The 15,003-nt window shown below is 42.5% G+C and overlaps 1 protein-coding gene across 1 annotated transcript; it reads right to left on the bottom strand.

Annotated features, from left to right (window-relative positions):
* Positions 1-452: 452 nt before the first annotated feature.
* LOC142196957 (taste receptor type 2 member 4-like) lies at positions 453-1,418 on the bottom strand. Its single transcript, XM_075266930.1, has one exon. The coding sequence runs from the start codon at positions 1,416-1,418 to the stop codon at positions 453-455; it is 966 nt and encodes a 321-aa protein (XP_075123031.1).
* Positions 1,419-15,003: the final 13,585 nt, after the last annotated feature.

Consider the following 15,003-nt stretch of genomic DNA (forward strand, 5'->3'; position numbering starts at 1 on the left):
AAATAACACATCACTCACAAATAGGGTTGAGGGATCGGGATTGGAAAAAATCGGATTCCTATCGGTGATCAAGTACATTTTACGATCGCGATCAGAATTCCGATCCCCATATTTTCCAGCAGGATTGAGGTCGGAGGTTATCTCAAGATCGGCTCAACCCTAAACCCCATAGAGAAGCACTGACTAGGGTTGAGTGATCGGGATCGGAAAAGATCGAATTCCGATCGGCAATCAAACAAATGTCGCGATAGGGATCGGCTGGAAAATGATCAGAAATCAGATTTTAAAATCGATCCTGAAATTTCAAGATCAGCTCAACTCTACTCACAAACAATTCATTTAATCTAAAAATATAATAAAAACTAAAGTTAATTTTTTTCCCATTGTTTAGTGCTGCATTTAATTTTTTTCGTACTGGATTTTATAAAATTTTTATAAAGTTTTTGGAATTGTCATTTTTGCTGTGTAACAGTCTCCTTTTTGCTTTCCAAGTGATAAATAGAAATAGGAATTTCTGACTTAAAACATCCTCGTACACAGTCCAAAATTTTATAAATTGATCTTTTTAACTTTGCGTTTCCGGTGATAAGAACCACAGAGTGAAGCGCCGGATACGTATTAAGGATCAAGAAAGAAATATTTTTGCTGAGAGCTGTGCAAAAGTCAAAACGGAAAAAGAGCGTGCCGATGAGATTACTAGTGTTCATAATCTGCAGTAGGGACACGGATCTCAAAGCGGAGAGGTGAGCCTCTAAATTCGGAGAAGTAAAACTGGTGTTGTTCTTTTTGACGTGTCTTATATGAATAAAGATGGTTCCAATCAAAAAGAAATTCGAAACACTCGAAACTAAGAAAGGAACGAAATGACCAAAAAAATAAGAGGGTAACATGAACTTCAAATCTTTGCTAAAGCTTTCGTTAATCGGGACGTAGACGGCGTCCATGATATCTGAGGTTTCTCTAATGTTGAAAGCAAAAATAAATCCAAAAGTGAAAGAGATGACAGAAGACTTCAAGAGGATGGGCAACATAATGTGCGGAATTGATAATTCGAAACGGAGAAGGAGAGTATTCTTAAAGACGGCGATCTTCACGTAGTAAAGGACACAGAGCCACATGGCAAACCAAAGGCTGGAGAAGTCAAAGAATAACTGGGCAGTCCTGAAAACCCATCGTGCCACTATAGAAGGATAAGCGTTGAGTTCACAAACCCGATTGAAGATCCTGAAAAGAAAGCAGAAGAAGAGGAAGACCCTGGCAAGACCAAGGCTCATCATGAGTTTGTCATAAGGTTTTACCTTCCTACTGTTCAACCAGTCCAACACATTGGAAGTTATGATAAAGATATTTATGATCAACCCCAACGTGCTCATAGAGGCTGCTAGAACTTCAAAAAGAGAACTTTTTGTGCAAACCATTCTCACTTTTCCTCAATTTTATCAAGACGACCTTCAGCGACAGAGATGAGTTGTAGGTATTGCATTGTAGCTTTAGAACCGCGATGTACTTGACCAATGCAAATCAATGACTGACTGAACAGACATTCAAAAATTCTACCAAGCAACCGTCACAGTCAGTGCAAGAGTCTGATTATCAAAGATGAGATTTGTGTAATGGCTCGTGAATTTGATTTTCATGCAAATGCTGTTTATGATAAAAAATCAAAGAATATATTAACCCCTCAACCGCTCAATTGCTTGATATTTATTGTTTTTGCTGATGTTTTTGGACTGCAGTCCTCTAAATTGTATGATAACTTTTTTGTGCATGATCAATTCTACATATGTTTTTAATGTTATTTATTTATTTATTTATTTATTTATTTATTTTCATGGCGTATAGTATGATGGATGGGGGATTCTAAATACTTTGGAAAAATTTACTTGGAGATACATTGTACTTTATAATATTACTATATCATATGCCATGTAATGTACTGGAGAGCTCAAAAATTCTAGAAAAATAAAAATTGCACCATTTTTTAATTGGATTGGTTTTTAGACCATCCACTGTGTGGATTCACACTACTGTTGTTAATGTCTATTGTGGTCAACCAACATATGACAAACAGAACCCCACCTGACTGTGTCCGATCATGTTCACAGTAATGTAAACAACATGACTGACACTGTCTTCTGTCATGTTTGTTTACCTTTCTGACTTAAGAAATAGTCCTATGACTGGTGACAGCAACGGCCATTAACAATGGTAGAGTGAACCCACCCTAACTCATATTGTGTGGCCAGTATACTCACAGAAAAAAACATATATATATTATATTCTAAGGCTAGAGATAGGGTGGTTTGGTCCAAAGATTTGTTTCGTCTCCAATAAGTTTAGTATGAATAACAGCTTAAATTGGCTGTAGAATACTCTGAGGGCTCCTAGGAAGCTATCTATAAAAAATAGTTTAGAACACTGTGTTATGGTCAGCAGGGTTTATTAAAAAAAACAAACAAACAAAAAAAAACTAAATAAACAAAAACCTTGTGGAGCCCTACTGGACTTTGAACTGCTAAAACACCCTAGAGTGAACACGGTCTGGCAGTTAGTGTCACTGCCAGATAACTACACTAATGGGGTTTGCTCTGTTTAATTCACAGAGTACCCTGTGCAACTCAGAGCAGCCGCTACAACAAACAAAACTGTCTAGCCAGAACTCCTGGACTAGATAGAGACCAACTAAATACTGTGTGCTACAGTTCCACCCAACCCATAAGGCAGCTTACTGCCAAACCAATTATCAGTGTGAATACTGACTTAGGGGTAAAACTAGCTAAGACTAACTGAGATTATTCACACTCAACACACAAGGCAGCGTACTGCCCAACTAACAAAGGCATTACTATCTCAGGGCATTTACTAGCGCACGCACGCACGCACGCACGCACATATCATTTAGGTTTTTTATCTTAGAGTGCAGGACGTCCAGACCAGCCTCCTTAAATAGGGAAGTGGTCCCAAGTAAACAGCCCAGCTGCCCACGCCGAGCGTACATTGGTCGACACCCCAGTCAGTCAGACAGTCGACCACGCCCGGCTACTGCAAGGAAAATTAACCCTATGACTGCTGGATTGTGCGGTAGAACAGGCTGCGACTCCTATATCATGGCCGCACCTGCTGCACAATCCTAACACACTGTCAGGGATCCTAGGAACCTATCTATAAAACATAGTGTAGAACACTGTCAGGGCTCCTAGGACCTATCTATAAAACATAGTGTATGACACTATCAGGGCTCCTAGGAACCTATCTATAAAACATAGTGTAGAATACTGTCAGGGCTCCTAGTAACCTATCTATAAAACATAGTGTATGACACTGTCAGGACTCCTAGGAACTTATCTATAAAACATAGTGTAGAATACTCTTAGGACTCCTAGGAACCTATCTATAAAACATAGTATAGAATACTGTCAGGGCTCCTAGGAACCTATCTATAAAACATAGTATATAACACTGTCAGGGCTCCTAGTAACCTATCTATAAAACATAGTGTAGAACACTGTCAGGGCTCCTAGTAACCTATCTATAAAACATAGTGTATGACACTGTCAGGACTCCTAGGAACTTATCTATAAAACATAGTGTAGAATACTCTTAGGACTCCTAGGAACCTATTGTTAGGATTGTGCAGAGACAGGGGCCACACAGTGGCTCAGTGGTTAGCACTGCAGCCTTGCAGCGCTGGAGTCCTAGTGTTCAAATCCCGCCAAGGGCATAAAACCATCTGCAAGGAGTTTGTATGTTCTCCCCGTGTTTGCATGGATTTCTATCCCATATTCCAAAGACATACTGATAGGGGAAAAAATGTGCATTGTGAGCTCTATGTGGGGCTCACAATCTACATAAAAAAAATAAAAGGATTGTGCAGAGACTGCGGCCATGATATGGGCGTCGCTGTCTGTTCCTCTGCAAAATTCAGGGTTGCAAGGGTTAACCTGCCTTGCAACAGCCGGGTGTGGTCGACTGGTTGAGCGACATGTGTGTCAACCAATGGACGCTCGGATTGGGCAGCTGCGCTATTTGCTGGTGACCGCCCCTTGCCTATATAAGGGGGCTAGTCTGGACGCCCGGCGCTCTATGATCACATTACAAACCTGAATTGTGTGCACGCACGCACGCACGCACGCACGCACGCACGCACGCACGCACACTTGGGTTCCTGCCTGAAATACTATTAGTTTGCCCTAGCTAGTAAATGACCCCTGAGCTAGTAATGCCACAGTTAGTCAGGCAGCATGCTGCCTTGTATGTGTGGTAAAAGTCTGTAGGGTCAGCTAGCAAAACTTCCCAGACAGGGTAACTGGAGTGGGCTTGGCAGTAGTTGCCTGGGTGGTTGGGTGGAACTACCACACACAGGGTTTACTTGGTCTCTGGCTAGTCCTGGAGTTCAGGCCAGCCAGTTTGTTTATTTGTGTGGCTGCTCTGACTGCACAGGGCTCTGTGAATTGCAACAGAGCAAACCTGGTCATTTAATTTAGCTGCAGTGACAGGAACTGTTAGCCTTTGTTCACACCAGGTTGGTTAGTAGTCAGTGGCCCAGAGGGCTCCGTGGGGTTTTCATTTAAGTTTTTTTTAATAAACCCTGCTGACCATAACACCTATCTATACAACATAGTGTATAATACTGTCAGGACTCCTAGGAACCTATTTATAAAACATAGTGTAGAATACTGTCAGGACTCCTAGGAATCTATTTATAAAACATAGTGTAGAACACTCTTAGGGCTCCTAGGAACCCGTTTATCCAATTTCTAGCTCTCACCAAGTGTCCAATGTGGATGCTCTTCAAATCAGTCAACTGAGCAAAATGTCTTGAGTGGATTGTAGAGACGTATCCTATGATTGTCTCCCTAAATGGTACATTACCTAAAAGTAGACTCTGAATGCCATTTTATAGGGCAGTGGGGAAGCACCTCTATGTGCTCTTAGCATACCACACCTGTAGTCATTTACATGTTAGTCTGAGACATAACCACATGCGTGTTTTTGTTTATTTTCCTAAATCCAACATTTCTATCTGGGAACATACTTTGATTTGTGAATGAGTGTATGCGGTAATCTTGGTTCTGGTACTATATCTTTGTAGTGATCTTAATTCTAGTACTATGTACAGTACTACTAGTACTAGTAATTCTATGTAGTATGCTTGAAACTTGTACTTTATCTTTGTATTTAGCTTAGTTAGCTCTGTAGTTCTGCAGCAGGTTTTTTTATTGTATATGTAGTTGTGAGAATCCATTCAAGCAGTTGTATAATAGTTGCATATATATATATATATATATATATATATATATATATATATATATATATGATTTGGCACTATCTCAGCGGTAGTCTGTGCTCCTTTACCCTCAAAGATATATCAAATATAAAATGTAGCCCTATCGAGTGAATATTGATGCCCTTGCTTAACATTTACTTCTGCCTACTACTGTATGAGGGGGCTTGACAGAAGATCTTTGGTTTGTTTGCATTATAAGCTCTTGTGTATAATACATATTATATATATATAATGTACATCATATATTGTCATCCTTATATAGAAGACTGAATCCCTGTTATATTATCCTACATGATGAAATACTAGATATAGATAAAGAGAAGTGTTTTATATATTTGCTGTCTCTGGTTTATTCCTACTAATGCAAATTTTTCGGCCAGCAGCGTCTATTTCACAGCCAGAGCAACAAATGCAAAACATCACATTTTACTGTCGAGACTTCTCCTGTTCCATTACCTTCTCTGACTTATTATAATGATGTAGAACATCCAGTCTGAGTTACAGATTTATTAGAATAGAATTAGAATACTTGTATACAGGAGTCAAAAATCTTGATGTATATTTCCAAATGGATGGGACAGCTACACATTATATCTCCATGAGCTTTTATGACATAATATTCTAAATGACTAAATTGTTGGTCATTGATAATGATTTGGTGCCATTTTGCAGCTAAAACAAGTTCATTACATAAAAACAGAACCAAGCTCATAGAATAAATATAGAACAAAAGGCAAATTCATGGCATACGTACAGAACCAGTACCAAGCTCATAGTATAAATACAAAACCAGTACCAAGCTCATGACATAAATATAGAACCAGATCCAAGCTCATGACATAAATATAGAACCAGATCCAAGCTCATAGCATAAATAGATAACCAGAACCATATTCATGGCATACATACAGAACCAGTACCAAGCTCATAGTATAATTACGGAAACAGTATCAAGCTCATGACATAAATATAGAACAAGAACCAAGCTCATAACATAAATACAGAACCAGTACCAAGCTCATAAAATACATATAGAACAAGACCAAGCGCATAACATATATACATAACCAAAACCAAGCTCATAATATCAATATAGAACTAGAACCAAATTCATAGCATGCATACAGAATCAGTACCAAGCTCATAGTATAAATACAGAACCAGTACCAAGCTCATGACATAAATATAGAACCATAAATAAGCTCATCATATAAATATAGAAGCTAAATTATAACCTAAATATAGAACATAAATACAGAATCAGAACCAAGCTCATAGCATAAATACAGAACCAGCACCAAGCTCTGAAATTTCCCCACGGTGGGACTATGAAAGGATTATCTTATTTTATAGTAGAAATACAGAACCAGTACCAATCTCATAACATAAATATAGAACCAGAACCAAGCTCATAATATAAATATAGAACCAGAACCAAGCTCATAATATAAATATAGAACCAGAACCAAGCTCATAATATAAATATAGAACCAGAACCAAGCTCATAGCATAAATACAGAACCAGAACCAAACTCATAGCATAAATATAGAACTAGAACTAAACTCATAGCATATATACAGAACCAGTACCAAGCTTATCACATAAATATAGAATGAGGGCTATGCTCATGATATAAATACAAAACCATTATCAAATTCATAACATAAATACAGAACCAGAACCAAGCTCACAACATAAATATAGAACCTATACCAGTTCCGCTTTGCAACAAACTGGATCGTTGGGTGAATCTTGTAAATATTTGTTACAGCTTCCATCAGTGACACAGACTGATGTCTTCAGAAGTCGCCAGCTTATCTATATCTAGCTGTAAACTGTAGACTTTCTCCCGGAGCATGCAACCCCCTCTAAGCTGTGTGCAGGAGAATGTTCTAAACTTCCGTGGTGGCCCCTAGCTGTCGCAGGGGTAAGTGTGTGTGTTTGCTGGCCTGGGGTGAGTGTTAACCCTTGGCAGCCATTTGTGTTTCACTTGTACTGGTGCACCTGGCCAGTGAGCTAAACTAGCAGGGTTTTAGTTGCACCGTGTTCACATGGAGTGTCACACCGTACACACTGTTCACATTTAGTCCAGGTTGCAGTAGTTCACATTTAGTTCAGGCTGAAGTGTCTTGCAGTAGTTCACATTTAGTCCAGGCTGCAGTTTCTTTGCAGTAGTTCACATTGATTTTCACGCTGCAGAGTCTTTGCAGTAGTTCACATTGATTTTCTCGCTGCAGAGTCTTTGCAGTAGTTCACATTGAGTTCAGACATACAGACGCCCATCATTGGGCCTGTGGACCTCGCTGTAGTGTTCTACAGCTAAGAGGTTCTGTAGTTTAAAAAAAAAATATTTATATACATACACAGAACCGTAACACTGAGCTACCGGTTTTATTTACAGCACAAGGATCTAACAAGTCTGATCTTGCCAACACAGATTCTTGAGGACCTCAGAAGATGAGTTGTTGGCGCAGAGATATAGTCTTGTGTTTTGCTTCATGTAATTTCATTGCTGTCCATATCTCTATTAGGGTACACCTCCTACTACATTGCAGTCACTACTCTTTTTTTGGACTATTCTGCACTTTTTTACCCCAGAAACCATTTTATAACATGAACTGTTAAGTTTTAAATTTCCCAGAAAAATAAGAGCAGAATGGAAAGTTGGATACAGCACGTAAACCAATGAGAAGACAATGTACCAATAGCTATGGACAGGGACAGTCCATAACAGGAAAGAGGCCAGCAGTTTCGAGGTAGAAACCATAAAGTAGAGGAGCACAGATCTAATGGTGGAGAGGTGGACCGCCATCCTTGGGCCTCGAACATCACTGCTGATTTTCTTTAACATGTGAATGTGGCTGAGCAGCGTCTGAACTACACATATAGAGCATAGGGTGACTATTAAAAATGGCAGAACATGTCCAAACAAAGCGGCGGACATGACCATGCCCGAGTTCAGGACAACTATTCTTCTTCTTTCAAACAATGTTGAATTTCCTGCATAGCTCTGGGCAAAGAGACAACCAAAAATTCCAGATATGAAGGTTGACATTAGAATTGCAGGAAGAATTATCTGTGGAAGCCTGAGCTTAAGTAACAGGAAAATTTGCAACTTGCAATTGGCTATCTTAAGGCAGTAAATGAGGCACAGCCATGCTGTAAACCACAGGTTGCAATAGTCCAAGGATTTTTGGATGGAGAAGACAATGACGTAATCCATGTTGTACGGTATTTCGATGAATATGGTAAGGTATGTTACAATCTCAAAAAGGAGCGCAGATTGAAGACAAAATCGAGAGAGCCCAAGGCACAGCAGGACCTTATCTACAGACGTCACGGGTCTGTTTTGTAGTATATCAATGACATTGACCCCCACTATGAATCCATTAATCAACAACCCAATGGGGTGAAAAATTAAGGAAAATGTTGTAAAAATCAAACACTCCAGCTTCACCGCCGACTGATGACACAGCATTTTCATACCTTGTACCGTACTGACCTTGTTTGCTTTTCTTGCTCTACAGAGTCATGGGTCAGGTTGCTTATATTCTTATATCAATTGTTGCTCATCATCCAATGCAAATAGAGAGCTTGACATTGGCAGACGAGACAGCGTACATGGAAAACAGCCGACTCGAAAACAACACCTTAGACTAAACATCAGGACTGTCCATATACTAACCGACCTCTTAACTCTACCTTACAGTCATACAGGAGGAAAGTTCTACCAAAGGCAAAAACTTAATACTGAATGTGAAACTTAACAAGTAGGGTTGAGCCGATCTTGAGAGTTCAGGATCGATTTTAAAATCCGATTTCCAATCATTTTCCAGCCGATCCCGATCAGTGATCGTGAAATTTACACGATCGTCGATCGGGATCCGATCTTTTCCGAACCCAATCGCTCAACCCTACTAACAAGTGATAAAGTCTATGGTAATATAGCACCAGTTAGAGGGGTTTTTTTGTAGTTGATGATAAGGTTTGTGCACATGTCACATGAGCTTCTTTTTGAGTCACTCCCTTGTGGCCTTGGCTGTATGTTTTGTGTCATTTTCCTGCTGGAAGACCCATTCACCACCCATTATTAATGTCCTGGTGGAGGGAAGGAGGTTGTCACTCAGGATTTTATGGTAAATGACTCCATCCATTCTCCCATTGATGCGGTGATGTGGTTCTGTGCCCTTAGCAGAGAAGCATCCCCAAAACATAATGTTTCCATCTTCATGCTCCAAACACGGCAAGTTGCGTTAATGCCAAAGAGCTCTATTTTTGTCGATATTGATAATTTCATATCTGTTATCTCTCTATGTAAACACACAGATAACACAGGAGCATAGTGCATATAATTCGATCTGCATCCATATTAGACTTCTAGTAACTATCATAAGTATTGTGATACTTCATAGTGGTCTTTTCAGCAAGCTGGGGGGAGGCGGCATTGACTGTGTGATAAGGAAGCAAGTGAGAAGAAGACACAGCAAGCAAGCTGCTGAAACAGGAGATGGAAAAAAAAAACTTTTAAGGTTGGGATCATTCTGTTACACATACAGCTATAGTAACATGCATAGATTTTGCTGGTGATTGTTGCAGGTTCCCAACAGGTCTGATCTTACCCTTATGCTCTTTTCTTGTAGACGTTAAGCATTACAGTGAGAATTATCATCTCAATGTTGTTAATGGGGTAAGAAATGTACGATATATACATTGGAGTTGTATATAAGATGCATGGAATATTTGACTAGATAGATAAATAAACTCTTAAACCAACATGCAATGACATGTCTTTTATTCTAATTTCAGAGCACATTAAGGCTAAATTCAAAGGGCCATGAAAAACATCTATTTTTCACGTCAGTCTTGCACCTAAGGGGCATCCCATTTTCCCAGATCCCCCATACATTTGAGGTTATGACCTACAGTGTTGGCCAAAAGTATTGGCACCCCTGCAATTCTGTCTGATAATACTCAGTTTCTTCCAGAAAATTATTGCAATCACAAATTCTTTGGTATTATTAGCTTCATTTAATTTGTCTTCAATGGAAAACCACAAAAAGAATTGTCAAAAAGCCAAATTGGATATAATTCCACAGCAAACATAAAAAGGGGGTGGACAAAAGTATTGGCACTGTTTGAAAAATCATGTGATGCTTCTCTAATTTGTGTAATTAACAGCACCTGTTACTTACCTGAGGCACCTAACAGGTGGTGGCAATAACTAAATCACACTTGCAGCCAGTTGAAATGGATTAAAGTTGACTCAACCTCTGTCCTGTGTCCTTGTGTGTACCACATTGAGCATGGATAAAAGAAAGAAGACCAAAGAACTGTCTGAGGACTTGAGAAGCAAAATTGTGAGGAAGCATGAGCAATCTCAAGGCTACAAGTCCATCTCCAAAGACCTGAAAAATTGACAAGAGATTTCAACGCAAGATTGTGTGGATGGCGGATAAAGAACCTCGACTAACATCCAAACAAGTTCAAGCTGCCCTGCAGTCCGAGGGTACAACAGTGTCACCCTTTACTATCCGTCGGCGTCTGAATGAAAAGGGACTGTATGGGAGGAGACCCAGGAAGACCCCACTTCTTACCCAGAGACATAAAAAAGCCAGGCTGGAGTTTGCCAAAACTTACCTGAGAAAGCCAAAAACGTTTTGGAAGAAGTTCGCCAAACGTACTGCGCATGTGCGAAATTGCGGTGTTGGCACTATGGCCGCGGGCATACGCAGTATGTTCGGAAAACTTCTCCGAACAAAGCGTACTGCGCAGACGTCCGACGTCAAGCTGAAGAAGGAAGGGGCGGATGCAGGAGAAGACAGAGGCGGCGCTGGAGTTGGTTTTTGAGCAGCAATGGGGACGCCCCCATCGCATCTCCTGCGCTGGGGCCCGCCCCCATTGCTGCGAGAGAACTAATTAGCATACCGGTACAAACCGGTATTTCGAACGAACGGCGCGGCGGAGATCACTTCCAAAGGTAGGAGACGAATAGCCTTTCTAAAGGCTATTCCGACGTGTTACCTAGAAAAAAAAGTTTTTTAATGGTAGAATCCCTTTAAGCATTGAATTATAAAATTCTGTATTGAGAATATCACAAAGCGCGGGTTCTTTAATGTTCTTGTTTACCTGAACTAATGCTGGTAATGGGACATTGAATCGGACAATATTTGAATAAATTCTGTCGGTAGATGCAAATTTCTTTGGCAACTTCAGGGAATTTTCCACTTGAGCATTAATGCAAAATTCCACATCTCAGCGAGAGTTGATTTCACTATAACCCAAGAGTGACTTATGATTATTATCAGTCATAGACTTAACCACTTGTGATACTGATCCCTGGAGGGACCCATCATACAGTCCATCTGTTTGGCTCCATACATTCTGCATTCACCTCAGGGATCCTTAAAGTTCCGATCCCTGACGGTGCTCCTCACACATAGTACCGCCACCTATGTGGTCATAGGAACAGTGTAGATGATAGAAAGTGTCCTCATAGACAGCATAGCTGCTACATTGTCTATGGCGGTTCTAGGTGTCGGACCAATGTTCCTACCAGGATGTCATGTTGTGAGTAGAGATGAGCGAACACTAAAATGTTCGAGGTTCGAAATTCGATTCGAACAGCCGCTCAATGTTCGTGTGTTTGAACGGGTTTCGAACCCCATTATAGTCTATGGGGAACATATACTCGTTAAGGGGGAAACCCAAATCCGTGTCTGGAGGGTTACCAAGTCCACTATGACACCCCAGGGAATGATGCCAACACCTCTGGAATGACACTGGGACAGCAGGGGAAGCATGTCTGGGGGCATCTAACACACCAAAGACCCTCTATTACCCCAACATCACAGCCTAACAACTACACACTTTCCACATTCCAAAAAACCTCTATCAAAGTGGGAAAATACCTGGAAACCTTCTTTACTCCCCAAATGGATGGACACAAACCCCAATTTAAGCTCAACAAACAGTAACAACCACCCCTTTAAATCACGTTCCCCATGACAACCACGGATGGAATAGACAATGGGAAATCCAAAAGCCCTCACCCTTAACTGTCATTTTGAGTGTGTGTGTGTGTGTGTGTGTGTGTGTGTGTGTGTGTGTGTGTGTGTGATGTGGTAAGACCTTCCAAAATTCACTTTTCTAGCCCTTAACATGAGCCCTTCCAAACAAAGTTACAGGACCTTAAGCTGAGCTACCAGCAGAGATTGAGGCCCTTGGCATGAGTAGAGCCTTGCACCAGCAGTGTTTTTGGCACTTAGGGTGAGTTGAGCCTTGTACCAGCGTGTGTCCCTTAACATCAGGCGGGCCCTAAGTTCTGCGCTTTGCACAAAAGTTCCACATTAACTAGGCTGAATGGTACAAAGATTAGTAGGCCCGAGAACCAGGAACAGGTCTTGCAATGGCTGTCGGATAACGCTTAAAGCACATTGTCCACCAGCCAGTCAGCCTCTACCTCCTCTTACCCAACAGTCTTGTCCTCCTTCCACCCAAAATTCCCAATCTTCCCAGAACAATAACCCCAACTGTCCCTGCTCCCCAGAGCTGTTCTCCCTTCCTTTGACTGTACCGCAACCTGCCCCTCCATTTCGCGATTCCACGGACCTAACAGACGAGTATCTGTGTCCAGATGCTCAAACACTAGAGTCTCCTCCATTCCATCTCCGGTCGATTTGGTGGCGGATGACCAGCAACCCACCCTCATCGACGACGATGAGACGCAGTTGCTGTCAGGGCAGCCAGTTGACATGCGCATTGTGCAGGAGGAGGAGGCGAGACAGGAGTTGGAAGAGGAGGTGGTGGACGACGAGGACACCGACCCCACCTGGACAAGGCGGATGTCAAGCTGGGAAAGTAGTGTGGATGTTGAGGCAGGTGCAGCACCAAAAAGGGTAGCTAGAGGCAGAGACATGTCCAGAGGCAGAGGTCAGCTGCTTTGCCGAAGCCAGGCCAGACCCGGAATGTCCGAAGATGTTCCCTTTTGTACCCAGCCCAGAAAAACTCCCCCATCGAGGGTACGTTTCTTGAAGGTGTAGAGTTTTTTCAAGGAATGCGCCGAGGACAGATATAGTGTCGTCTACACAATTTGCCTCTCGAAATCAAGTAGGGGCCCTGAGAAGAGCAACCTGTCCACCACTTCAATGCACCGTCATTTGGAATCCAAGCAATGGAATCAGTGGCAGGCAGCAACGGCAGGACCAACGTCGCCCGCCGTTCATGCCACTGCCTCTGCTCACAGTGCTGGCGATGCACTCCAGAGGACGAGCCAGGACATCACTTCATCTGCCTCCGCCACTTTGTTGACTTCTCCCTCATCCTCCCCTGTTTCTGTCTTATCTCCTTCTCCTGCACCATCAAAGGCACCATCAGGCGCTTCTTTACAACAACCCACCATCTCTCAGACATTGGAGCGCCGGCAGAAATACACCGCTAACCACCCACCTAGAACGCCAACATCGCTAAACTGCTGGCCCAGGAGAGGTTGGCGTTCCGGCTTATTGAAACTCCCGCCTTCCCGGACCTGATGGCAACTGTGGCACCTCACTATGCCGTCCCTAGCCGTCACAACTTCTCCCGGTGTGGCGTCCCCGCCTTGCACCAGCACGTGTCACTCAACATCAGGTGGGCCCTTAGTTCCGCGCTTTGCTGCAAGGTCCACTTGACCACCGACACTTGGACAAGCGCCTGTGGTCAGGGATGCTGCTTATCTTTAAGGACAGGCAGGGTGAATGTGGTGGAGTCTGGTCCCGGGGTGCAAACTGAGGTACCCTATCTCCTCTCCCAGGCCAAAATTCATGGCAGGAGTAGACTGAAACCCTACGACGCTGCAACCTCCACCCCAGCTACTAGCGGCAAACGCTAAAACACTGGTGTGGGGAGACGTCAGCAGGCGGTGCTGAAGCTCATCAGCTTGGGGGACAGACAGCACAGTGCCTCCGAGGTCAGGGATGCCATCCTGGCTGAGATGGCATTTTTTTTTCCCTGCTACACCTGGGGCCTGGCATTTTTACGCCTGTGATAATGGCTGGAACCTGGTAGAAGATCTGGAGCTTGCCAGACTCAAACACGGTCCATGCATGGCCCATGTTTTCCAACTTGTTGGTGCCATGTTTCTTTGAAACCTACACCATTGTGCCTGATATACAGGTCAAAGTGGGGCCATTTTCGTAAGTGAGAACTAGCCTCTGCTAGGCAGAAAACATTCAGAGCACACTCCTCTCATCTTCGCACCGTTGGCTTTTTTTTTAAAACATACCCAAATGTACCGAAGCTACTGTTGAAAATGCGGCGCTTGTGCGCCCACTTTTGCAAGTATACAGGAGTCGCTGCTAGCCTAAAAACACTCTAGCAAGGCCTACATCTGTCCAAACACAGGCTGTTGTCCGTCATTCACACACGCTGAAACCCTACAATACCATATCTTGAGCAGGGTGTGTGAGCTGCACAGACCTTTGATGGAGTTCCATCTACAAAACCCAAGGGTTCCTCAAAGTCAGCTCCCAAAGTTTCTGCACCATGAGTTTCCAGGGGTGGCAGAGTTATGGCTAGGGGAAGAGGCATGGATAGGGATGATGTCTAGGGGCAAAAGCAGTGTGGATGTGGAGGCGAGCTAAGCAGGGAAAAAGGTGGCTAGAGGCAAAGGGATTTCCAGAGGCAGAAGACAGCTGCATGACAGAAGCTAGACCTGAGCCAGCAAGGCCCAAGATGCCCT

Source organism: Leptodactylus fuscus, chromosome 3 (genome assembly GCF_031893055.1).
Source record: "Leptodactylus fuscus isolate aLepFus1 chromosome 3, aLepFus1.hap2, whole genome shotgun sequence".
In the NCBI taxonomy this organism is placed as follows: domain Eukaryota; kingdom Metazoa; phylum Chordata; class Amphibia; order Anura; family Leptodactylidae; genus Leptodactylus; species Leptodactylus fuscus.